Genomic DNA, 24,485 nt, shown 5'->3' on the forward strand with positions numbered 1-24,485 from the left:
CAAAAGCAAAAGACGGAACTCCTGCCACCCGCGTTCCCCCACCCAGCCATGGAGCTCCGGGAGCCACCGAGGTGGGGTGCCCCCCGCACCCACCGAGGCAGACGCGGGTGCACGCCCCAGCGGTAACAAGCGCCTGGGAACCGGGACGGACGCCGCGCGCCGGGCGCTCCGAGCTTACTAGCTCCGGGTTTCGGCGTCGCGCCGAAGCCGCCCCACCCAGGCGCCCGCCCCAAGTTTCCCGGGCTGGGTAATCCGGGTGCACCTTCCGCTTGTGGCCTCGCCATCCGCCAGATCTCAGCGCGTGAGAAAGGAGGAGGGACGCCCCCAGCTGTTGGCCTCCAGCCCGGCCAACTCCCGCTTCCACCCGGGCTTCGGCCTTTTGTACCCGCCCCACGTGACCCGCCCAGTGGCTCCCTCCACCCCTCCGTCGCCCCGCCCTCCGGCCCTTCCCGGCGACCAGCCTGCTCTTCCAGCTACCGGCTGCCCTCCTTCCGAGCTCCCCTGCTCCTCCCCTCCCTCCCTCCCTCCCACCCGCGCAGGCTGTTCCCGCTCCCTCCCCAGGCAGCCGTTCCCTCGCGACGCTCCCCTCCCCCCGCGGCTGTTCCGCCGCCTGGCCTCCCCTCCCCCCCGTCGGAGCTCACTGTCTCCAAGATGGCGGCCGTGTCAGTTTGGGGCATCTCCGCGGTCCGGCCCGGGCTCCCGGGCTCCCGGTTGTCTTCCCCCCAGGTAAGGAGCCGAGGGGCAGCCCCCGATCGCTCCCAGCTGCCGAGCCCGAGGCTAGGCCGCCCCGGAGCCTGCTTCGGCGCCTCGCGGGGTCTGCGGGCTGCTGCAGGCCCCGCCGCGGCCTGCGCCGCCTCCCGCTGCTCTGCGCCAGGCCTCGGGCCGGGCGCCGCGGCCGCCCCCTCGCGTCCGACTCCGCGGCCTGGCCCGCGCCGCCCTCCCGGCTCGCGCCTATGGCTCGCCGTCGCCCTCGCTCCGCCGGCGGCCCGCTCCGGGAGCCGGGGCTCACGGGCGCCGAGCAGCCAGGCCGCGGAGCCTGGGGCTGCTGTGCGGGCTCGCCCGCTCTCCCTCGGGGGCGCGCCCGCCGTCCGCCCGCCGCTCCCGGCGCCGGGCGCGCACTCCGGGCTGTGCGGAGTGCGCGGAGATCCGAGCGGGATTGTGCGGTGCGGGGTGACAGCCTGGTGGGTGCCGCGGTGTGGAGCAGGCAGCACGTGTGATGTTGTGTCTGTCGGACTGTCAGCCCCCAGCCGGGACGGGTGGCGGCGGGCTTGCCTGTCAAGAGCTCTGCCACTTTGGGCCGGACCTGCCCGACCTGTCAGGCTCAGTCACAGCCGGCGTCCCCTCGCTGCTCTTCTGAGCCGACCCTTGGAGCGAAGAGCTTGGGGGAGCTGGGGCTGGAGAGCTTACGATGCTCCTAACTCCACGTGATTTCATTGTTAACTTACTCTTCGGGCTGTGTTTCCATAGAATGGGAACGGTGAAGCGGTCGGTTAGCAAACTGCGGGGCTCTGCCACTTCCAAGTTTTTAAAGTTCCTTGGGCTTTAAACCGAGGGCGCGAAGAAGTGTTTTGGGCTGGGAGACAGAGCGGGAAGGGCTTTCGGAGCCGGTTAGTCTTTCTTTCTAGCCGCGAGTGTACTTTCTGAGAGGTAGGGTTCAGATCCTCAGAGCGTCGGTTTCTGCAAGACTTGGAGATTGGGGAAACTTGCTGCCGGAAAGACAATGAGTGACTGTCATTCATTCTTTCACCTGAAAGCTCAACCACATAGGGTGTTCGCAGCTTCTTAGGTCTCAGTTCTCGTTACTTTAAAGTTAATGTCTGTATAAAAAACTTGCCTTGAGTAGTAATTCTGATATCTGTCCTCGTAAGACCTCCGCTAAAATGAAGGATCCCCTGGGGGGACTTCTTTTAGTTAGCTAATTTTGAAATACATTTTGGCCCCAGGTGCTAATGCTTCCTGGCCCCTCTTGTTTTCTTATTAGAGTTGTAGTACTATTTCTTCCCACACGTATCAGTTTTCCCTTTGCCTGCGCACCGTTAGGAATACTTGAAGGAATGTGCCCACCCCTCTTAGCTGTGTTTATATGGTACATGCGCTCCAAAGCATGAGAAGTTCAAAGTTACACTTCATTTTGGAGGAAAACGTTCAGAAATAAGAGTAGTAGTATATTTGTTTTTGTTTTACTGACTAATGTTCACTCTGAGATAGCAATCTCAATTTTACATTTTTCTCAGATCATAGGCAATTACTTGTTTTGTATATTGTGTATGTTTTATACGTATCTGCATTTGGTTCAAATGGTTTTAGGCCTTTCTGATTTCTAGTTTATCTGTACATTGTTTATAAGTACTTTGACAGTTTTTATTTCCCTCAGTATATGGGTACTGGAGAAAGTTTGAATGAAATTGGACTATTTTAAATTCTGTAACCACTTTCACACTAAGCTATTTTTGTTTGCATTAATATCCTTTTTTGTGGTGTGTGAAGCATGTTCCTTTCCTTTAGTGTAGGAACTGGTCACATTGTTGTTAGTGGGTTTCTGCAGACCTTACTGTTTTCTATCCACTGGAATTTTGAAAGATGATTCACTTTTGCTTTCATTGCAGGATTCTTTCTGCTAATCCAGACACTTGTTGAAGTGCTGAATAGTTTCTTGGGGAAAATGTGGAAGACAAGTTGACCCCATAGACTGGTGAGCACAGATTGCGGAGAACAAACTGGTATTCCTCTGGTTAGTTAGAGCTGCGGTCATTTGTAGACATCTTCTTTATTTCCTCATTTTACTTTAACTACGCAGCTTTTTTTCTTTCTGTTCTGATTCCAGTGGTTTCCAGTTGATTGTATTGATAGTTGATTGTACTGTATTTAAACTCCTCGGAGTGTTGTTAAACACATTGATTTAAGAAATGGCTTGGATGTTTCAGTTGATAACTTATTTACAGAGTAGGCCTTGATAGAAAACTGACATTATTTTAATTTCTTTTCAGGCTTAAGAGACTCATTTTCTGCTTGAAGCCGTGAATGAGATGTATGGAACCCAAGAGTGTGTGTGGAATAGACACCAATGTGTGGTGCTAGTGAGGAGTTTGAAGATACGTCAGAAAAGCCAGTCATTTTGATTTTTGAGGTAAAAGCAGGCTGTAATTGTATTTTGTGAAAGGAGGGAAGACTCAGGCCAGCAATCTTGTATGCTATGGTTAACTGGTTCCCATCTTCCGAGAATCCTGTTTTCCATGGTGTAAGACTTACCCAGCATCAGGATAAGGGATAACGACTCTATGGATATACAGAATCCTTCACCATGGTAAAACTCGCTAACCCGCTGTACACGGAGTGGATTTTGGAGGCCATCAAAAAAGTCAAGAAGCAGAAACAACGACCTTCAGAGGAAAGGATATGCAATGCAGTGTCTTCATCCCATGGCTTGGATCGGAAAACTGTTCTAGAGCAGTTGGAGCTGAGTGTTAAAGATGGGACGATTTTAAAAGTCTCAAACAAAGGTCTCAATTCCTATAAAGATCCTGATAATCCTGGTCGAATAGCACTTCCTAAACCTCGGAACCATGGAAAATTGGATAATAAGCAAAGTGTGGATTGGAATAAATTACTCAAACGGGCATTTGAGGGCTTAGCAGAGTCTGGTGGCTCAACTTTGAAAAGTATCGAACGCTTTTTGAAAAGCCAGAAGGATGTGTCTGCTGCCTATGGAGGCAGTGCCACCTCTGGGTTTCACCAGCAGCTACGATTGGCCATCAAGCGTGCCATTGGTCATGGCCGACTCCTTAAAGATGGACCTCTCTACCGCCTCAACACTAAGGCCGCCAGTGCTGACGGGAAAGAGGGCTGCGAGTCGCTCTCGTGTTTGCCTCCTGTGTCCCTGCTTCCCCATGAGAAAGACAAGGTAAGGAACGTTAGCGCCAGTATTCGCAGGGCAGTAGCATAGGAAGTTAGGTGCAAGGTCGAGGCTTGGGGGCTTTTGGGAGCTCTAGCTGTGCAAACTGAGTAGGCTTTAATTGTTCTAGTACTTTAAGTCTTACTTTCAGTGTATAGAGAGTTGACAAATACAGGAATGTATTTAGCTTAGCATAAAAACTTTTGATTGAAGGTTTTTGTAGTACCTTACAGTTGCAACTTGATGAACTTAGAATTGCTGGAGACTTGACTTTGAAAGAAGTGGCATACTCTAAGGAATTTTTCCTTGTTTTCTATTTTGTTTTAGGCTATCATTAGACAAGAAGGAGACAGAATCTTGTGATCCATATTAGGTGCTAGCGAAGCAGTCATTCTTAATTCTGCGTTTTGTATAGCTTCCTATCATGTGCTATATTTTTATTTGTATTTTTATTATTTATTTATTTATTTATTTATTTATGAGAGGGTCTTTCTATAAAGTCTAGGCTGGCCTAAAACCTTACTCTCATCTTCTTGCCTCTGCCTCCGAGGAGTGCTGGAATTACAGGTGTGTGCCACCACACCTAGTGTGCCTTTTGTATATAACAAAATCCTAAAGGTTATGACTTCTGACATCAGTAGTTCTATGGGCTGGGAATACAGTATCCTGTATTATAATAAGTTCTGGATGGGAAGACAGAAAAGGGGAAATCATTTGAAATGTAAATAAAAAATATATCGAATAAAAAAATAATAATATATTAAAAAAAAGTTCTGGAGTGTTTTGTACATAGACATGTCCCTTACTCTGTTGTGTGTATTATTGTCATTTTATGCACTTAAAGGCAAATCAACAGTACATTTCAACCTTTAAGGGGATGTAGCATTTTGCGTGTGACTGTTCTTTTACAGGGAGGCCACCTCCCGACTCCCCCCTTCTTTCAGTTTCCTGTAGTTCTCTGTGGAGGCTGAGGCCTTGGAGACTTTTCTCTGTCTAGTTGACATGTCCATTGGTGTGATCCTTGTTCGGTTTTGTAGGTGTATTCATTGGGACTAGAGTCCACAACTCTGTGTTCTGAGTGGCTATGATTTTATGTTGTTGCAAAGAGAAGTCTCCTTGATGAAGGGTGAAGATTACACTTACCTGTGATATAAGGACAAATGTTAGTAGATTGATGTTAGAGATTTAGTAAATAGTAGTTAGAGTTTCTTCTCCAGCAACCATGACTTCACGAGCACTGAGCAGTTAGGTTTCTAGTCCCAGACATGGGCTCTGTCTTGTGGAGCAGGTATTAAGTCCAGTTAAAGAGCTGCTGGTTTCCTTTAAGGGGTGTGTGCTGCTGTTGCACCCTGAAGTTTGTGCCTTGTTGGTCCTGATGGCTTCCTAGGCATCTTAGAAAGATGAGACTGTTGGATGCCTCCCTCCTGTGGAAACTTACAGGTCCCTTCTGAGAGGAGCATGAGAGCTGGTCCTCAGGGAAGGGCCAGTCCGACCTGGTTGTTTCTGAAGTCAGAGTATCTTCAGCAATAAGCACTCACTTTCTGCCTCTGGGAGGCCACGAAGGGAAACAGCAGTACACTGTATGTTTTGGGAGTCTCTTATACAGCCTTGACTAACAGCACAAAAGAGAGGGCTTCTCTTGTCTGGTATTGAGGTTTTTATTAGGTGGTCTGATAGGTTATTAGAGGGGGGTACCATCAGTCCACATGAGGGACATTAAAAGTATGTATACTTATACACAGAGTTGTATGTATTATAAGGCTTTTGGTTTGGTTTGTGTGTGTGTGTTAGTTAATAGTATGAGTCTTTGTGGCTCACCGTTATTTTACCTCCTGTGCTCATCTCCTGTGTTCACTTTTCTCCCTCATTTCTAAAGAGCACACCTCTTTCCATTTCCCTGTCAGATCACTGGAGTCCTGCTCTCCCTCTGCCCCTCCCATCTTGTGTGTTTACCTCCTCCTTGTTCTCCATAAGGAGCTCCCTGTAGTTTACTCTTGAGACACACAGACACACACACACACACACACACATGCACACTGTGTGTGTGTGTGTGTATCCACAGAGGCCAGAAGAGGGTGTCTGACCCTTCAGAGCTAGAGTAATAGATGGTCATGGGTGCGTGAGGTGGGTGCTGGGAACTGAACTTGGGTCCTGTGGAAGAGCAGCAAGAACTCTTAATAGCTGAGTCATCGCATCATCCTTCCTTGTAGTTATCAGCATGCCATTAAACTACAATTTTTTGTTTAAGTAACAATTAGAAAGTAACAGTACTTTTGTTTTCTTGTGGGGGAGTGTTGAAACCTCGCTTTTCTAGGTAGCCCAGCTTGGGCTCAGCCTTGTACAAACCTTGCCGCCTCATCTCCCAATACTGACATTTGAGGCATATACTACTATGCCTGGCAGTGGCATAATTCACTGGTGAAAAGTTTAACTTTTTGTAATAATTTTTATAAATTATAATTACACAAATTTCCCCTTCCCTTTTCTCCTTTAAACTCCTCCCATGCACCTCTCTTAGACTCTCAGATTTATGCCCTTTTATTTAGTTGTTACATGTACATACACATACATATACGTGTGTGTGTGTGCATGTGTGTGTGTATATATATATATATAAGTAAATAAATACATAAATGCAACCTGTGCAGTCTGTGTATGCTACTGTATTGGAGAACCAGTTAGGGGACTATTCCTGTAGAAGACCGTTTCTCCCTCTCCAGGATTCTGCAGTTGCCTGCAGTTCTTCATTTAGGGTTGAGGCCCCTTAAGCTCCCCCTACTATGTTAGCATGTCCATTGGTGTTTTCATAGTTAAGGTCTTGTTTAGTAGACATGTTGATAAGACTTCATGGGTGTAGTCTCTGATGTTTCTAGGAGACACGGGTTCACAGAAACCTTCCTTTTCCTTTGGCTCTTAAAATCTTTCCTCTGGCTCTTCTGCAGTCATCCCTGAGTTTTAGGTGCAGGGTTTATGATGCAGATAAATGGTGGGACTGGCCTTTACAACTCTGAGTTTTGATCAGCTGTGGTTTTCTGCAGTACTTTCTGTGACAAATAGAAGTTTCTATGATAAGAGTGAGAAGAGCACTCACTATGGGTATGAGGAGAAATACTTAGGCTAGATTAGGGATTAAGCTGGTGTAGTAAAGTGGTGTTTGTAGGTTTCCCTTCCAAGATCCATGACTTCACTAGCCTAGGTTTTGGCTAGGTTTCCAATACCAGGAATTATTTCTTGCTTGTTGAGTTAGTCTTAAGTCTAACTAGAGAGCTCTTGGTTACTGCCTGGTGTGCATCCCACTAGTGCACCCGTAGGGTTATTACACTGCTGGCCATTGTTGTGGGACATAGGTGTTAGAGCTGGGTAGGACTGCTGGTTGCTTCTCTTCCTTAGAAGGTACCTTCTGATAAGTAGGCTAGTCTTCAGGAAGGAGGTGTCAGGTCCGATCCAGCTCAGATCTCTGGGTGCAGTGTCTGAGGATCACGGCTTCTTTAGCAATAGGATGCAACTTCCACCTCTGGGAGGCAATCAAGGACATCAGGAAAGAGCTATCTGTTTTGGGAGTCTTGGACAGCCTGGATCAACAACTCAAATCAGGGCTTCTCATGTCTGATGTTAGAATTTTTGTCTAAAGCTCATGGGAGTGTTGCCAGCCCATATGGGAGGATTTCATTTAAATTATATATGCATATGTATATACATACTTAGATATTCTCATATGTAATTTTAGCTAGCTAGATAATAATATGCTTGACTTTCAGGCAGTCCTTACTATTATTTTGGCCCCTCCCTCTTTTCTTCGTATTTACTTCCCTCTGCCCCCTTATTAGTGCCTCACCGACAGTTCTTTCCCCACATCTGATCACTCACTTGAACCTTGCTATTCCTCTCTCTGTTGCTCTTCCCTGCCCCATGGTCCCTTTATAATTTCCTGCTTTCCGCATTTAGTCCAGGTTATACTCACATCTGAAAACTTGCAAGTAGGAACCACAAATAGAATTATTATGTGACGTTTGTCTTTCTAGTTCTGGATTACCTCCCTCAATATGATCTTATCCATTTGCCAAGGGTCCAGTACAGTGTGTTTTAATTTAATTTATTATTTATCTGTATGTTTGTGCATGCACCTGAGAAGGCCAGAAGAGGGCATTGGCTTCTCTGGAGCTGGAGTTACAGGCTGACGGGAGCTGCCTGATGTCAGTCCTGGAACCATTCCAGTCCTCTGGGAGAGCAGCTTTTAGCCACCAAGCCATCTCCAGCTCCCTTACATTTTTAAAAAATTATTTCTTTAGTTTTTGAGACAAGATCTCATGTATACCAGACTGCTTCTGAATTTATCACATAGCTGATGATGATCTTGGACTGTGCTTGCATTTTGCGCTGGTCCCAGAGTTTCATATGTGTTAGCAAAGCACTCTACAAATTGAGCTGCCTTCCTGCCCTCATTGGTGGGGTTTTTAGATGTCTATTTTAGGATTCAGTCTGCCCTGTGAACTTGGAGCTGAAAGCATACTTTTATGGATTGAGGTCTATAACCTCTTTTTGTTTTGTATTGTTTTTGAGACAGGGTTTCTCTGTGTAACCCTGACTGGAACTGGAACTCACCCAGTAGACCAGGCTGGCCTTTGAACTCAGAGATACATCTGCCTCTGCCTCTTCAGTGCTGTGACTAAAGGCATAAGCCACTATTGCCTGATGAGAGTCTGTAATCTTAACAGTCCAAAATACTTCCAATTCTGAATGCTCTTACTAAGCATAATGATTCAAAATGGGGATTTAGATTAGGGATATTCAGCTGCTGGTGTCTATGCAGATATCCAAAAATCAAGAAAGTCTGGAATCTGAGATACTTCGGATACTGTGTGTAAAATGTTATAGGATCTCTTGCCTTTCTATTGACAACCTGTCCACATGACTCACTGCAGAGTCCTGTTCATAAAATGTTCTCTATCACTGGGCATAAGAGCATATGTGAAAATGTTAAAGTGGACAGGTCAATAAAGCCCTGTTTTGCAGTGTGATGTTGTAAGAACACCTATCTGTAGGAGCTGTTTTATTATTTTATTTTCCTTTTGCAACTTTTTTGGTCACATGAAACTAAGTAAAATATGATTGAATTATTTACCATCACATGATCCAGTGGGATGGGATGACTCAGTGGCATTGCAGTAAAGCAGTTACTGTATGTTGGTATCTTGTATATTATATCTCGGTAGAATGCTTAGGCACTTCATTTACAATAATTGCCCTTGTTTGAAGTGGGTGTATCTGTGTATGTATTGTCTATCTGCCTGGAATTGAATGCAGGAGTCTCATATAGGAGCTATAAGCATGAGTTGTTACTGAGTTATGTATAGTATATTTTAATTTTAAAAAGATCAACTTTAAATAAAGTGTGAGTTATGTATGTATATTCTTTAAAAAGCAATTCGTTAATAATACAGTCCAGGACAAATTCTAATTCTAGAATTCTGGGACTTGACTTTTGAAAAGAGCTCTGAGGATCATTGTACAATATGTGAAGCTGAGCTGAAGACCTTTCCTAAGGCCTTGCCTTAAGGACATTTTATTCAGTAGAAACCTACTGGTTGTCTTCGATTAGAAATATCTGCCCATTACTACTTAGCTCTAATATATTGTGTTACTAACTGAAATTACTAGATTTGGAAGAATACATTTAGGAAGATTGTATTTCTTTTGAGTGAATTCCCTGTGCACTGATAAGTAGAGTTTACTTTGAATTTTGATTTGTTCTCAGCTGCTTTAATTATATTGATGAAATTAAAATTGATGAGGTTCGTTCTATATTTTTAAGTGATTTTCATTTCATACACTTTTTTCAATAGTTTATTTTCTGAATGACTTTCCCCAAAGATTTGAAGAGCCTGCTTTCAGAATTATAATTCAGTGAACTCAAAAGGTGAGAAATGATTGCTCCTCTGAATGGATTATCTATCTCCTCCTTTCCTTAGATTTCAACTCCTTTCCTTCCTCTCTTTGAAACAACTTGGTCAGTTTCAGTGAAGAATGGGTCGGTCGGCTTGCTGTTAATACTCTCTGTACTCTAAGTTCATAGATGTACACATCTCCAGAGGGAATTTGTCGTGATGTGACGTGACATGACGTGATGGAGAGAGAAGGCATAGCTTTTAGTTGCCACTTACTTCAGGCAGGAATTGAGCCCCTGCTGTAGGCTACTCAGTGCTTGGAGGTGAAAGGCTTGGCTCTTCTGGGATGCTGATGGATCTGTTGACCTGCTCAGCGAAGGGGTATTATGTGGGGTTCATGTTCTACATCACTGCTCCTTTTTAAAAAAAGGTGCATTTATTTTTATTTTAAGATGTTATGGGTGTTTTGCCTGCTTGTATGTTTGTGCTATTTGAATGTAGTTCCCACAGAGGCCAGAAGAGGGTGTCAGATCTTCTGGACCAGCAGTTACAGAGGATTGGCGTCAGTGTGGGGTCTGGAAGAGCAGCCAGTGCTCTTAACCACTGAGTCATCTTTGCAGCCTTGGTGTAACTAGTTTTTGTCATAATTGTTTAAATCATTAACATTTTTTGAGGGGAAATTTTGATGGAAAAAAAGAGCTTGAATTTATTACTCAGCTATGTGAGTAATCTGGACCAGAAAGATGCAGTGATAATCTCTTGTTTCCTGCAATTGTTTCTCCATACAGTGGTAAGTTAGGACAGCCCAGATTATCTAAGTTTACTGGAATTTGTTTCTGTTTACAGAGTGACTGGAGTTTTGACAACTTAAATTCTTTTTTTATTTTTTAAGATTTATTTATTTTATGTGAATATACTGTCTCTCTCTTCAGACACACTAGAAGAGGGCATAAGATGGCATTTCAGATGATTGTGAGCCACCATGTGGTTGAACTCAGAACCTCTGGAAGAACAGTCAGTGCTCTTAACCACTGAGCCATTTCTCCAGCCCACTTAAATTTTTTTGATGATGTATTTTTTTTTAAATTGTTTCTGTATATGTGTGTGTGAGTGTCTGTCAGTCAGTCTGTCTGTATATCTATGTATGTATGTATACACATATGCCCACAGAGGCCAGAGGGGTCAGATTCTATTGTGAGCAGCTATGTGGGTGCTCGGAATTGAACCCAGACTCTTTAGAAAGAGAGTAAATGCTCTATACTACTGAGCCATGTCTCCAGCTCACAAGTTAGATTTTTATGTAGAAATACAGACTAGAATGGGCTATGTTAAAGAATGAATACATAGATAAATCAATTAATCAATCAATCAATCAATCAATCAATCAATAAAATGGGATATGTTTCCAAGTTACTGAGAAGGAAGCATGATAAAGTTTTAGCTGTTTGCAAATAGCTGTTAATGTAAAATTGTTTCATATTTTATCTGATTACAATAGTGATGTTAGTAAAAGAATAATTTGTAATTTGTAATTATCCTATTTTTGGGATACCTTATTAAAAATGCAATGAATAATTGTCCTGCTTAGCAGAGCTATTGTTCAAAAAAAAAAAAAAAAAGAAAGAAAGAAAAGGAAAAAAGCCTAATCCCTCCGTCCCCCAAAATTTATAGGTGCAAAAGATCTGCAAAAAAAAAAAAAAAAGAGTGTACGTGGTATAATTTTGTATCACTCATTTCCTTCATTGTTTTTATGGTGACTGTTAACAAGTCAGCAGTAGGTTAGTTGTAAAGGCACTTAGGAATTAGCTTTTTCTGTAGATGTGTTTTATTTGTGTGTGTGTGTGTGTGTGTGTGTGTGTGTGTCTGTCTGTGGGGGTGGGGAGGTTCACATGCAGAGAATCTTGACAGGCTAGCTTGGGTTATATAGCAAGAACCTGTTTCAAAAAAATTGTCTCATTTCACACTCACTGTATATTTAGTGTTAAATACCCAGGAGAAGCTTCAGAAATTCATAGAATTACCAGTAAACCATACAGGGGAGGCAGCAGACAAATTGGGTAGTGGAAAAAAGGTGTTTGTGTAAGATTTGCTGTCTGTAAAGAAGATAGCTCGGGGCTGGAGAGATGGCTCAGTGGGTAAGAGCACCGACTGCTCTTCCAAAGGTTATGAGTTCAAATTCCAGCACCCACATGGTGTCTCACAACCATCCTTAAAGAGATCTGATGCCCTCTTCTGGTGTGTCTGAAGACAGCTACAGTGTACTTACATATAATAAAAGAAGATAGCTCATTCCTGTGTCTTTCCATTTTGTATAGAGTGAGGATAGATTCTGTATTGATAGAAAGAACTATTAGTAGACCTATATGACTAAACTTTGCTCCAGGAAATTGTGAATTGCATTTGACCCAGAGAACTGTTGGTTTGCAATTCTTTTACTTTAGTAGACAGGTTCTGTGTTTTCTTAATCTTTGGCTACAGTGAAGCACTTCGTTCCTGAGTTTTCTATAATTTATACTATACAATAACTATACAGTAACTATACTTATACTATAACTATACAATAACTTACAGAACTTGGAACATACTATAGATGTTTTGAGTATGATGATGTATATTGGTATTTCAAATTCCTATTATTTAGGGAATCTTTAAGTTTCTGATTAGTATTGTTTACATTTTCTTTCAACATTTTCTTATCTTGTTTGTTTATTTTTTTCTTATTTTCTTGAGACAAGATCTCACTGTGACTCAGGTTGGCTTAGAACTTGGAATAATCCTTCAGTGCCAGCCTCTTAAGACACAGAAATACCTAGATGAAGATCCCTGTCTTTTCTTTTTTTAGTATTCTGAGACAGGGTCTCTCTATGTAGTCCTGGCTGTCCTGGATCTCACTATGTAAATCAGGATGGTTTCACAAGTGCTGGGATCAAAGGCATGCACCATCAGGCCCTTCAAAATCCTTATTCTTTCTACAGCAGTAGGTCATGACATCAATTGTCTTTAGAAATACCAGAGGGACTTTAAAAAATAATCAGGAAAACAAATTAGACTCCAACAGGGTGGGAGAGCCCAGGTTTCAATGGGGTGTGTCAGTCTCCATGTCTGTGGTACAGTGGAAGTTAAATACCACTGCCCTAGTGCTTAGAGCCAAGATCTCTGGAATGGGAACTACTCGAGGGAAGTGGAGCATAAAAAAGTAAGTTTGATTTAGTAATTGAAACCTGTTGTGAAAATGTTTTAGACATAAGTCTGTACTTGTGTAACTGTAACTTCTTTTTTATCCCCTGACAACCATTTCCCTAACTGTCCCTTCCCCTTACCCCAGCACACTTGCTATTTAAGTCCTTTTCATGACTCTGATTACGGGCATGAGCTTAATACTAACCAAATGTAACTTCAAAAACTGCATGAGTGAAGGGCAGAGTGGAGCTTGTGGGAATCGGTGTGGTTCTTTTAGGACTGTGTCTGTAGACACCCTTACTCACCAGGCCGTCATCTCGTGGCTTTTACCTGCGCTTCTTCTAATGTCCTTTGTTATTCCCGGTATTTTCGCATCCTGTTTGAAAATCCTTATCTTAAAAAGTAAAGGCAAATGGTTTCCTTTTCTGCTTCTCTAGAAAACTGGTTATCGTAGAGAAGATCTTCCACCCATGTGCTAGGGCTCTGCTCAGAGATGGTAGATGCTAACCTCAGCTTTGCCTTCTGCTGAGGAGTTGTCTCTATAATCTGTTTGCACTACAGTGATTCAGCCTTCATTCTCGTCGACTCTCATTCCCACACCTTCTTCTATTTTCCCTTTCATAGATAGAATTGAATCTGCCCGTCCACAAAAGCTCATTCTCTGGAACCAGAGTTAGAGACATTGAGTCACCGAGTTGGCGCTTGGAATCAAGCTATATGGTCTTCTGGAAGAGCGCCAGTGCTCAGAACTAAGCCAGTTCTCCAGTCCCATCTTGTTACTTTTTTCATTTTTAAGCTCTTTTGTAAAAAACAAAACAACAATAAAAAAATCTTTTCATTCCAGATCTGCTGCAATTTGGCTTTTGCCCCTACAGTACTCTTAGACTTTTTTTTTTTTTTTTTTTTAAAAACTTGTTTTTGGACATGGGAGTCCTGTCGTGTAGCCTAGGCTAGCTTTGAGCTATGGACCTGGAGTCTGTCTCCTGAGTACTGGATTACAGTTGTGTGCTGCCGCCCTGGCTTTGAGTGGCTTGTGCTACTGACCTCCAGCAGTCTTCTGCACTTGTCTGCTCTCTGCCCCCATTAATCTTCCCCAAGCCTCATCCCTCCTGTCCTGTGCTAACAGTACATTGTCTCTACTGGCAGTGTGTCGTGTGCACTTAGCTGCTTGTCCTCATCCTTATGGCTGTGTTTTTGTTGTCTCTACTTCCCGAGTTGTCTCTGGGCCTCTCTGTGCACTGATGATGAATTTTTTATCTTAATCCAGAAATTGTATGTATATGTATTAATGCAGTCTGGACTTGTCTAACTCATTGGACAACTTTTACCTGAATTCTTTCTCAAAGGGTCATGACCCAGATGGGACTTGTGACTTTGAACTGGCTCTCCTGAGGTGTTTCTCTGGGAAGAGCCATCCCTCTTGACTAATGCTGAAAGTGGGGACATCCTGGTTATAACATTTTCACACTTCATTTGTTGTCTTTTAGATTTTGTTCTCAGCTGTTCCCTCTCTTCTTGTACCCTTGAATATCTGTTAATTAACCTCATCTCCATTCTAGTGATGTTATTGAAGCTACCTCATCTCCTGCTGTTCCTCAGCACTTCTCTTATGCCTGACTTAGTTTCCTCATTGGTTTTCTTGCCTCCAATATCATCCTCCCTTTCCAGTCAGTCAGTGCACTTGTCCAGAGTGACTGTTTGAAGTCCCAGACCATCTGGTACTGCTTGCTTTAAGAACTTTGGCAATTTGCTTAATACTTTTGTACCACATTTTTCCTATAAAATGGAGATTAACTGTTTATTTTCTAATGAGGCTGTGAGGGTTTGTGTTAATGTACATCAGTGTTAATGGGAGTTTGTGTAGTGATGGAAGGACTGTGAAGCTATAGTCCTCTGCAGTACCCATGGCCACAGTGAGCTAGTTAATGAGTTCTTAAAAAAACACAACTAGTTGACAGAGGATTCAGCTGAAATAGCCATACAAATAGTTATTATACTTGACAGTACAGAGTATAAAATCCTCACAATAGTAAAAAGGTGATCTATGTATGGTTGCTAGTATTGCCACTTTTTGAAATTACCTCTCCACTTAAACACTTTCTATGCCATAGCATGGACAACTTATAACCCTGTCACAACACGTGAGTTACTCTATCCCTACTGTATGATAGTGCATGTCATTGTGCCCATTATACCAGGTGGGTGCTGGGACAGAAGCCAGGACCTTAGCAAGAGAATAAAGTACTCTCAAACAGTTGAACCATCTTGCCAGCCTCCTAGATCTCACTACTCTCTCCCTCTCCCCAACAAACATGTCTTCTATGCTTTTTAGTTTTTATTTATTTTATTTTGAGATGATGTCTCACAGAGATTTGCCTTTCTGTGCCTCCAGATGGTAGAATTAAAAGCATGCACTACATTAGGCTCAGCATGCTTTATTTTTAAATTTTAGTTTAATTCTATGTGTATGAATGAATGTTTTACCTGTGTATAAATGGTTCCCACGGAAGCCAGAGGAGGGTGTTGGATCTCCTGGGACTGAGCTTATAGAGAGTTGCCAGTATCATGTGGGTGCTGGGACCAGAACCTGCGTCCCCTGGAAGATGAGTGCAGGTTATTACTATGCCATCTTTCCAGCCCTGTGCTTTGAACATTTAAAGAAGCTTTATGTACAGTACTATGCAGTATTTGATTCAAGGTTAGGGTAACTTCCAGACTAAAGGTTTAGATTTATTGGAAAACTGATTTAACAGAGGCAGAATACATCAGTGAGGCAAAAGTGGACATTTTGTTCTCATTATTTAAGAATAGACCAATATTTTAAATAAACATCTGTAAACTTGGAACACGAGAAAACATATCATTTAAACCAAACAACCAGCATTCCCACCACACTGCGACTTTGGTGGCTCCACTCCTGTTTGCTCTGCTGCCTGTCGCTGTCATCACAGGATGTACTTTTTCTCAGTTACCCTGCTCTGCAAGAGAGACAACACAGGGATGAGAGGGTTGGTGTGTGTGTGAGAACAAGTAAAAGTAGTTATATGCACGTTTGAAACTGTCAAATAAAACAGCCATTTTAAAGGTGAACAAGTGAACACGCTAGTATATTGTTGGTAGGTAGGTAAATCAGGACAGCCACTGTGGAAAGCAATAAGGAATTAAATGTTTAAGTATCATATGACCCAACAATCTTTCTGGGTATATAACCAAAGTAAATGAAGCTACCAGTACCCACATATTCACTAAAGTATAACAGTTGATAACCAACATAGGGGCATAATGTTTGCATCTTTGATAGATCAATGAATAAACTGAAATACACTTGCATTTCATTATTATACCTTAAAACAAAACAAAAATCATACCATTTGCCACAATATGGATAAGGTTGTAGTATATTACATTAAGTAACAAGGGCAAGCAATACATGAACTATGGCATGAGTCTGTACATATGTGCATGTGAGTGCACATATCTCTGTGTGTGTATTCTAAAAAACAAAATAACAGTGCTTATGCAGTAGTGCTGTAGAAATGAGATGTAAGCCAAAGATCAAAATCATAGTTACATAGAATAGACAGGCCTGAGGATCTGACACACATTAGAGGACTGTAGTTGATACTAGTTTCTATTAATCTGAGTTTTTCTGAGAAAGAGTGCATTTAAGGTACTGTTGTTACACTGGATATAAATAAAGTCAGTCAAGAAATGGTGAGCATGCTTATTTGCCTGTTCCATTTTATATTCTTACATACATAACGCAAGTACAGCCAACCATTTCAGTATGCATATTTGTCAAAATATATGGTATAGTTTAAGTCTATATAATAAAAATAGGAAAAAAAAATCTTAGTTTTAGGATAGTTAACACAGACAAGTTAAGACAGATTAACTGATCCATTTTTATTGCAGTGCAAAAGAAATGTAGTATGTAGTTGCTTTGTGTCATCATGGAGTCAGGCAGCATGCGGACACAAAGGAAGCAAACGCATGCCAGGACTCTGGTCCATGTGCTGGGACGTACCTGCTATAACCTGTTGTTAAATTTGTGCTGTTGGGTGTTGGGAACTTTTTATATGTAATTTTTCAGGAGAGACTTCTCTTTTATTCTCCTTGTATGTTAGACCATTTATTTGGCTTTGTCATTTTTTTTTTTTTGATTAAAATATAACTTTGAAATTTCTATGTTTGTTTGTTTGAGACAAGGTCTAACCTCAAACTGTGTAGCTAAGGTGACCTTGAACTCTGATCTTTTGCCTATGTATCCAAGTGCTGGGATTCAAGTTGTATGCCCCCACAGTGGCTTCTCATTTCTTACCTTTGAAAGAAGACTTTAGAAATAGCTGTTTGTTTCTGGTGCTATCAGCCACGCAGAGCAGAGCTAGGTGAGGAGGAGAAGGGAAGAACATCTTTTCCATGAGTCCATGTAACTGGTACTGCCCTGCTTCTAAGTCTCCAGGTTGTAAAGGCTTTTCCCTTCACTTCCATAGCTTCTTGAAGCTTAGTACTTTGCCACCACATCACACTGCTTCTCTAGAAAGACAGTAGTGCATGAAATTAGCAAGCATTGGAAAAATCTTGACTGCTGATACTTCTGTATTTGTTACATCTGTCTGTGAAACCATTTATGAAATCATAGGTGTTATTAACCCATATATACAACTTTTATAAGATGCTCAGAAAGTGTTTTCACATCGTCACTGCCAGGTGAATGTCAAATGATAGCAATTAGGTTGACAGGACACATTGCTGCTGCACAAGTGGGGGGGGGGAGGAAGAATTGAGTATAGGTTCCAAGCACCCATGTTTTAAAAAAGCCATGTCCCATGTACATACTCAGCATTGGGTATGGGGGGGTAGAGACAGGAGAAGCCAGGGAGCTCATTGTCTAGCCTGACTTGCTAAATCCACCCTCAGTGAAAGACTGTCTGAGATCAGTTAAGTGTATGCATGCAAGTATGTTTATGTGTAGAAAGCAATAGTGGAAGATACTCAATAGTTAGTGGCTTTTGGTCTGCACATACTTATATGCACCCATATCTACATGAATATTTACATACACACCACACACATACAAAACAAAATAAAACAGTTATTCTGCACTGCAGAAGGATAGGGGCCAGGGTCACTAGTAGAAAGTGAGGCCAGGCCACCAGGGGAGCTCAGGCTTCTGCTCTGCCACTCTGAAGTCTCCAGAGCAGTCATCTCAAGGAGGCCTTCTTGCTGCTTGTACTTAACAGTGCATGTTTCTTTCAGAGATGTGAATGCCTTTTTATAAAAGGACGGCTTTTCAGAGCCACCCCAGTGTCTGCAGTTTCTCAAAATAACAAACTGAAAATACGCCAAAGAAGTCTATTTTGGGGTAGCACATTCTGGTCTCCTACAGTCACATTTTTGGGTGGTATATCCTGAGCCCCAGCAGTCTCTGCTGCTTTAGTGAAGGGAAGGGAAGGTGACATTGAGTGCCGATGAGCAAAAAATACCAAGTCACTTACAGGTATAGTCAAGCCCCATGCCGTTCTCTCTTTCCCTGGTTGGCTTGGGTCAGGCCTTCATTTTTTTTTCCCTTCACAGGTTGCATAATTGTTTTTCAAGATAGGTTCCTTTCATCAGTGAGCTGTGGTGACAAAACTCACACATAGGACCATTGTGTGTGCTGGGGATTGAGCAATCAAAAAAGACCTTTGTCCTAAGAGAGTCCCGAAATAGTTTATCCTTTATGTAGAGCACTTAAGTCCAGCCCCTTTTAGCCTATTACAGGTGTTCTGTAATTACATCTACTCCATTCAATTCTCTGCCTCTCTGTCTCCGTCTCTCCCCTTGACCACCACCCCCGATACAAATGAAAGCAGCCACTGCAGTCAGTTGTCAGCTTTCTGTATTACCAGGTTTACATCTGCAGATTTAGTCAGCTGCAGATTAAAATGAGACTATTGAGTCCATACTAAATGTGTAGACTTTCTTCTTGTCATTCCTTTAGCAACACAGTATAGCTATTTACATAGCATTTGTATTAGGTACTGTAAGTAATTCAGAGATGATTTAAAATATATTTAGGAGGATGTACAAAGGTTATGTGAGTGCTGTGCCATTTTATATGAGACTTTCTGAGCATCCTCTTTGGTATCTTCAGAGGTGGGGGCTGGAAACACCAAGAAGCACCTTAATCCTCACTGACTGTTATCTTAGTGAGGTTGTATTTTTATTTTTGTATGTATATTGTATTTTTTATACCTGGGAGATGCAAATCTTGTGATCTGCAAAATGTAGACTTCTAACACTCCCCAGGGATAAACCCTGCTATCCTACACACACTTCTTAGTTTCTTCCATGGTGCAACGAAGTTTTGCTGTTGTGGTCTTCATCATTAACAGACCTTCAGAATTGGGTATATCATCTATTCACTTATAGGTTGTGTTAAGGCCTAGAAAGATTGATTAACTTCTTTTTTAAAACGTATTTATTATTTTATGTGTTGAATATTTTGCTTGCCTGTATGTATGTATGTCCTCAGAGGTGAGAAGATGGTGTTGGATGTCATGAAACTTGGGTTGTTATAGATGGTTGTAATGTCAGTAGTGGGAATTGAACCTGGGTTTTCTGCAGCCCCAATATACCACCTTCTTAAGGACTTTTATGTGTAGATTCTGGGTCTTGGTTGATTAATTTAGTTGTGTACTTATTTTGTGCATATGTGTCTGTGTATCTGTGTAGTTGCACAAAATGTATGGGTGTGTGTAGAGGGCAGAGGACAAATTCTGGTGTAGATCCTTAAGGACCATCCATCTTCTCTTCCTGAGACAGAGTTTTACTGGCCTGAAAGTTGCCAAGTAGGCTAGACTGGCTGGTCCCAGCCCCAGGTATCCGCCTGCCTGTGCTTCTGCAGCATGCACATTGCAGTGAGCTTCCTTACGCCTCGCCCGGCTTTCTTGACGTGCATTCTGGGCATTGAACTTCGGCTCTTACGCTTGCAGCACAAGCAGTTCACCAGATGAGCTATGGTCGCTCCAGCCCCTTGCTTTATACGTAGTTTTTTGATTGACTTCGCACTGTAGTTGATTACTTTGGGGGGTATGTAGAATATTTTATAGTAGCATCTTTTGTTACCAGTTGTGAACTTTACAGACTTGAACAAAATATTGTGCTGTTTATATCAGTATTATTCCTTTTTATTGCTGAGCTATAGTACCCATTAAGAATGTACTATTACTGTCCCATTAAAGGGTAGTTTCAGTGCTTGGCACATGCGGAAAAAGGCTACGGTAAACATGCATAACCAGGTCCTGGATTGTTGGAGTAGGGTTTACGTGTCATCATAGCTGTTCCTAGGGAAGTGGAAGGATCTATGTGTGCCTGTGTCTGTCTGTGTCTCTCCACACATATATCTCCATCCCTCCCCTCCCCCCACCTCCACACACAGACACATAAATACACTGATATAAAGATTCAGAGTGATTAGACTGAGACTGACCACAAACCAAGGAGTACCAGGAGCCATGAGGAATTGAAAAGGTCTGTAGAGGAAGTGTGTTTCAACTGATTGGAGTCCAGTAATGCTGATTTCAGACTTGCATGACACATGAATGAATATAAGATATTCATTTAAGATATATGACCTTTAAGATATATGACCTTGTGTAGCCATACACTGAAGTCCTAAAAGCCCTGAAACTTGGGTCTCAAGTATTTTGAATAAAGACTGCATTGGCTTTTTAAAATGCTGTTCTAAAACGTAGAAAGGGGCATTTCATCATGATTGCTTTTTAAGTGTATGTGTGTACCAGACACACCCACCGTCCACCTCTGGAGGTCGGAGAGCCTTTTGGGAGGTGGTTCTCTCCTTCCATCCTTCCGTGGACTCTGGGAATTTAACTCCGCTTATCTGTCTTTCATCATGATTTACGGTTTTTACTTCCCCAGTGGTTGTCCCGTAGAGCAGCTTTTCAAGTGCTTTATAAATCGTTTGATAAAGTGTCCATATTTTTGCTTTTTTAAAAAAAATGATTTTTTCCTTTATTTGATCTATTCATTTTTAATTTTTCTCTCAAGCCTTTATTCTCCCACAAATAGCCCTTGTGCTTTAGGGAATTAGCAGCATGTTTATAGTTTTGTAATTCTTGATGCTTCATGTTTCATTGCTAAAAACTTGTTTGTTTTTAGTTTCTAAAATGAGCTGTTCTTTTCTGGCTCCTGATAGACTTGCTTAGTAAGGGCCGCGGATTGGCATTTACTGAGCTGTGTTGCAGTGACAAAGGCCTTGAGAGAGAAGAGTATTTTAGTAATGCACAGGGCCCACCCAGGAGGAGGGGTGGGTATAGAGTTGGCTTCAGGGAGAACTAAGCTGAGAATTAACTACAATCTATAACTGTAATTCAGAATTCCCTATAATCAATCTCCTTCCAACCCCCACCCCCAGGGAATGTCTGGGATGGTGGGTAGTGCTGAACCTCATATATACTAACTTTTATTATTGTGCACATCCTCAGGGGCCCAAGGATTAGTAATCCCATGTAGCATTTTGTGACTAGAAGTGATTGTGGGTAACTAAATCCCAAGGAGCTGGCTGTGACTGCTGTGCTGCGTAGGGTCTCAGTTGGGCTGCTTGAGTTCTCTGCTGTCTCGGACAGTTCCAAGTGAGTAAGGGTTGGCAGTGTCCTTCTGCCTTAATGACCGGAAGGTGGAAGAAAATGTATTTTATATACAGACCTAGCTCAGCAAACCTGTAGGAAGCTGGTTTTGGCCGAGTAGTGAGTCATATGTATATCCCCAGAGTCCTTGTTCTGGCCTGTTTGAGTAGTTTAACTTGAAGTTAATGATTGTGGGCTGCTGAGAGGGTTCAGTGGGCAGCCTCACTTCCCACCAAGCTTCAGGACGTAAAGCCCACATGATGAAGGGGAGACCCAACTCACACAAGCTGTGATCTGACATCTGCACATGCACCATGACGTGGGAGGGCCGCTTCCCAGTACACTTTAAAGATATAGATGTGAATAAAACAGTATTTCCTGAAAGTATTTACTAACTAGCCAGTAAATAACCCTGTTGTCAAAGTCAGAGTTCCTCTAAGAAATAGCCATTTTCTTCCATATCCAGACCATCACCCTTGCTAATTGTTTTGTAGACACATGGTCTTTTTTTTCTGCTGTTCATATCCATGCTGTGTTTTACTGTGCTAGCTTTTCATGTATCTCTTTAGGTCTCTGCTAAGTGCCTGGCTTACTTCCCTGAACTAGTTATTACAACTAAACATTACTCTACCTATCACTTTATTGTTGTGTTTTTTTGCTAGGATGTAGACTGCATACTGATGGACAGTGTCTGCGTTACTCCTGTCTCCATATTTCTCAAATAGTATGGGGCATATGGTAGGTGCCTGAGGGGTTTTGAATGAATGAATACGAAAAGCACATTAAAAAAATGGCCCAAGCCGATATGAGCTCCCTTATGACATAGAGTGTGCAGATAGAGGCACATTAGGCATTTCAGTGGGCGCCAAGTAAGCTCATATGAAGATTGCTGTACGTGGTGACTTCTGGGTTTTTCCTTTTAATAATAGTGATTAATTCTGTTACAAATCTTGATACTAATACTTGCTTGAACAAAATAATTTTTGATAAAAGGCTTGTATAGGAGAAAGGCAGGCAGAAGTCTTGGGCTTTTTTTTTTAACCCTATCAGAGTAAGCCAAGATTTTTGCATGTGTACCACATTTAGTAACTAATTGCCTACTCTTGGGTACAAACTTCACTCATCTTTTTTTTTTTTCTCATAGAAAACTAGTACTGTTCTTTCATATAATGTTCACCCATTGAATACATAGACTAAATGGTTTTATGATCTCCCCCCTCCCCAGACAGGGTTTCTCTGTGTAGCTTTGGCTGTCCTGGAAATTACTCTGTAAACCAGACTGGTCTCGAACTCAGTGCAGAGATTAAAGACAAGCACCACCATTGTCCAGCTGATCTTCTTATCTGTTAAGTACTGCTTTTTCTCTGGTGTTAAAGGGTTTTCCCAGCTAAGCTTTCATTCTTCTAGTTACCATAAAGGTTGGGAAAAAAGAGTGTTTTAAGATTGTATTTAAGTCTTGTGTAAAGCAGCTTGGATTGTGAAATTTATTTTTGCTTGATAAGACTTCAGGAATTTTAGAAATTGAAAATCATAAGCAGGTACACATTGTAGAACTTTGACTTGTATCTTAGGTTCCAATTTTGGAATTATTAATAAGAATAATATAATTGAGATTGATAACTATGACAACTTATAAAAGGAGTCTATAAAGATGAGACTATCAGAGCAGAGTTGTTTCTCTTGCTGCTGTTAGGTAGGTGCATTTTCTGTAGTGAGATACAAAATACGTGGGGTTTGAATTTAAGCAATTAAGGAATGAAGTGAATTCAAATCTTTTGCTTTGAAAAAGAATGCTAATGTTTGTAGCAAAACAGAAAATAGCAAAACTTGTAAGTAGGATGTAAGAAAACCCACATAAGTCCATATGTGTTAGTCCACAAGTCCATATGTGTTAGTGTCTTAGGTTGTTTTCTTTGCCCATAAAAGTTACTTTGTTCACAAGACACTATTGCTAGGCTTTTCTTACTGATGTTCATGTAACAGTTACGTATTTAGTTGTTTATCCAAAATACAGTTTCTCTGAACTGTTCTAAAATACCAATTTTAAGAGTACTTTCTAATAGAAAGTAACAGCCGTTCACTCCACGTCTCACTTTGAACTGCTGTCTGGTTCCCTCCTTATCTCCTTTAAATCAGTAGGTCTTATTACTCTTATGTTAATGTATGCACAAGGAAAGAAACCCATTGAGTTACACTTGATTTTTCTCAGTTTTGTGAGTATGTATGTACAATGCTCTCATTAATGTGTTTTTAGTCACTGATAACTAAAACCAGACAGTTTTATATTAAAGACGAGCGAGATATAACTCAGTAGTGAAGATCACTTGTGGGTTTGCAAAGTCAGGGTTTGGTTCCCAGGGCCCACATGGTGGCTCACAACCATCCAAAACTCCAGTTCCAGGGGATCAAATGTATTTTTCTGAACTCTTCAGGTAACAGTTGTACATGTGCTGCATTCATACATATAGGCAAAACATTTATACACATAAAATCCAAAAACTATCTTTGAAACGTCCAAATGATGAAATGTGTGATAAAACACTTGGTTTAAAAGCTCACCTTGCACATTGTGCTGTGCATTCAGGGTTTTGTGTAGTGGTTTCCGTTAAAAATGAAGACATGTATTCCTTTTTTATATTGTTTTATTCAACATTAAGATTACAGTTTTAAGATGTCTTTCGTCTATGTAGACTTGTGCCAATATAGTTGTTATTAGCCATGGGTAGCTACTTAATTTAAATGAATTAAAAACAAATTAATGCCAGTAGCCACCAACTCCCATGTAGCTAGTGCTCCTCATTGGACAGCACAGCTACAAAGCATTCTCATTACCCTAAAAAGTTCTTAGAACACTTTGGACAGTGATAGACTATTACAAGAAGGCAGGACGTTTATTGG

The 24,485-nt window shown here is 41.8% G+C and overlaps 1 protein-coding gene across 5 annotated transcripts in view; it reads left to right on the plus strand.

The window, feature by feature from the left end:
* The window catches only part of Kat6a (lysine acetyltransferase 6A), a 203,676-nt gene that overhangs the window by 126,113 nt on the left and 53,078 nt on the right, over positions 1-24,485 (plus strand). For 2 of the 5 annotated variants that reach the window (XM_052162284.1, XM_052162287.1), the window contains exons 1-3: positions 631-726; positions 2,607-2,692; positions 2,988-3,901. The exons of 1 other annotated variant lie outside the window; for it this stretch is intronic. In XM_052162284.1, the coding sequence (XP_052018244.1) occupies positions 3,302-3,901 (600 nt within the window). In that variant the 5' untranslated portion in view covers positions 631-726; positions 2,607-2,692; positions 2,988-3,301. Of the gene's footprint in view, positions 1-630; positions 727-2,606; positions 2,732-2,987; positions 3,902-24,485 lie in introns of those variants that run through there. 2 more of the 5 variants (XM_052162285.1, XM_052162286.1) reach the window with 2 other exon arrangements.

This window comes from Apodemus sylvaticus, chromosome 18 (genome assembly GCF_947179515.1).
Source record: "Apodemus sylvaticus chromosome 18, mApoSyl1.1, whole genome shotgun sequence".
NCBI lineage: Eukaryota > Metazoa > Chordata > Mammalia > Rodentia > Muridae > Apodemus > Apodemus sylvaticus.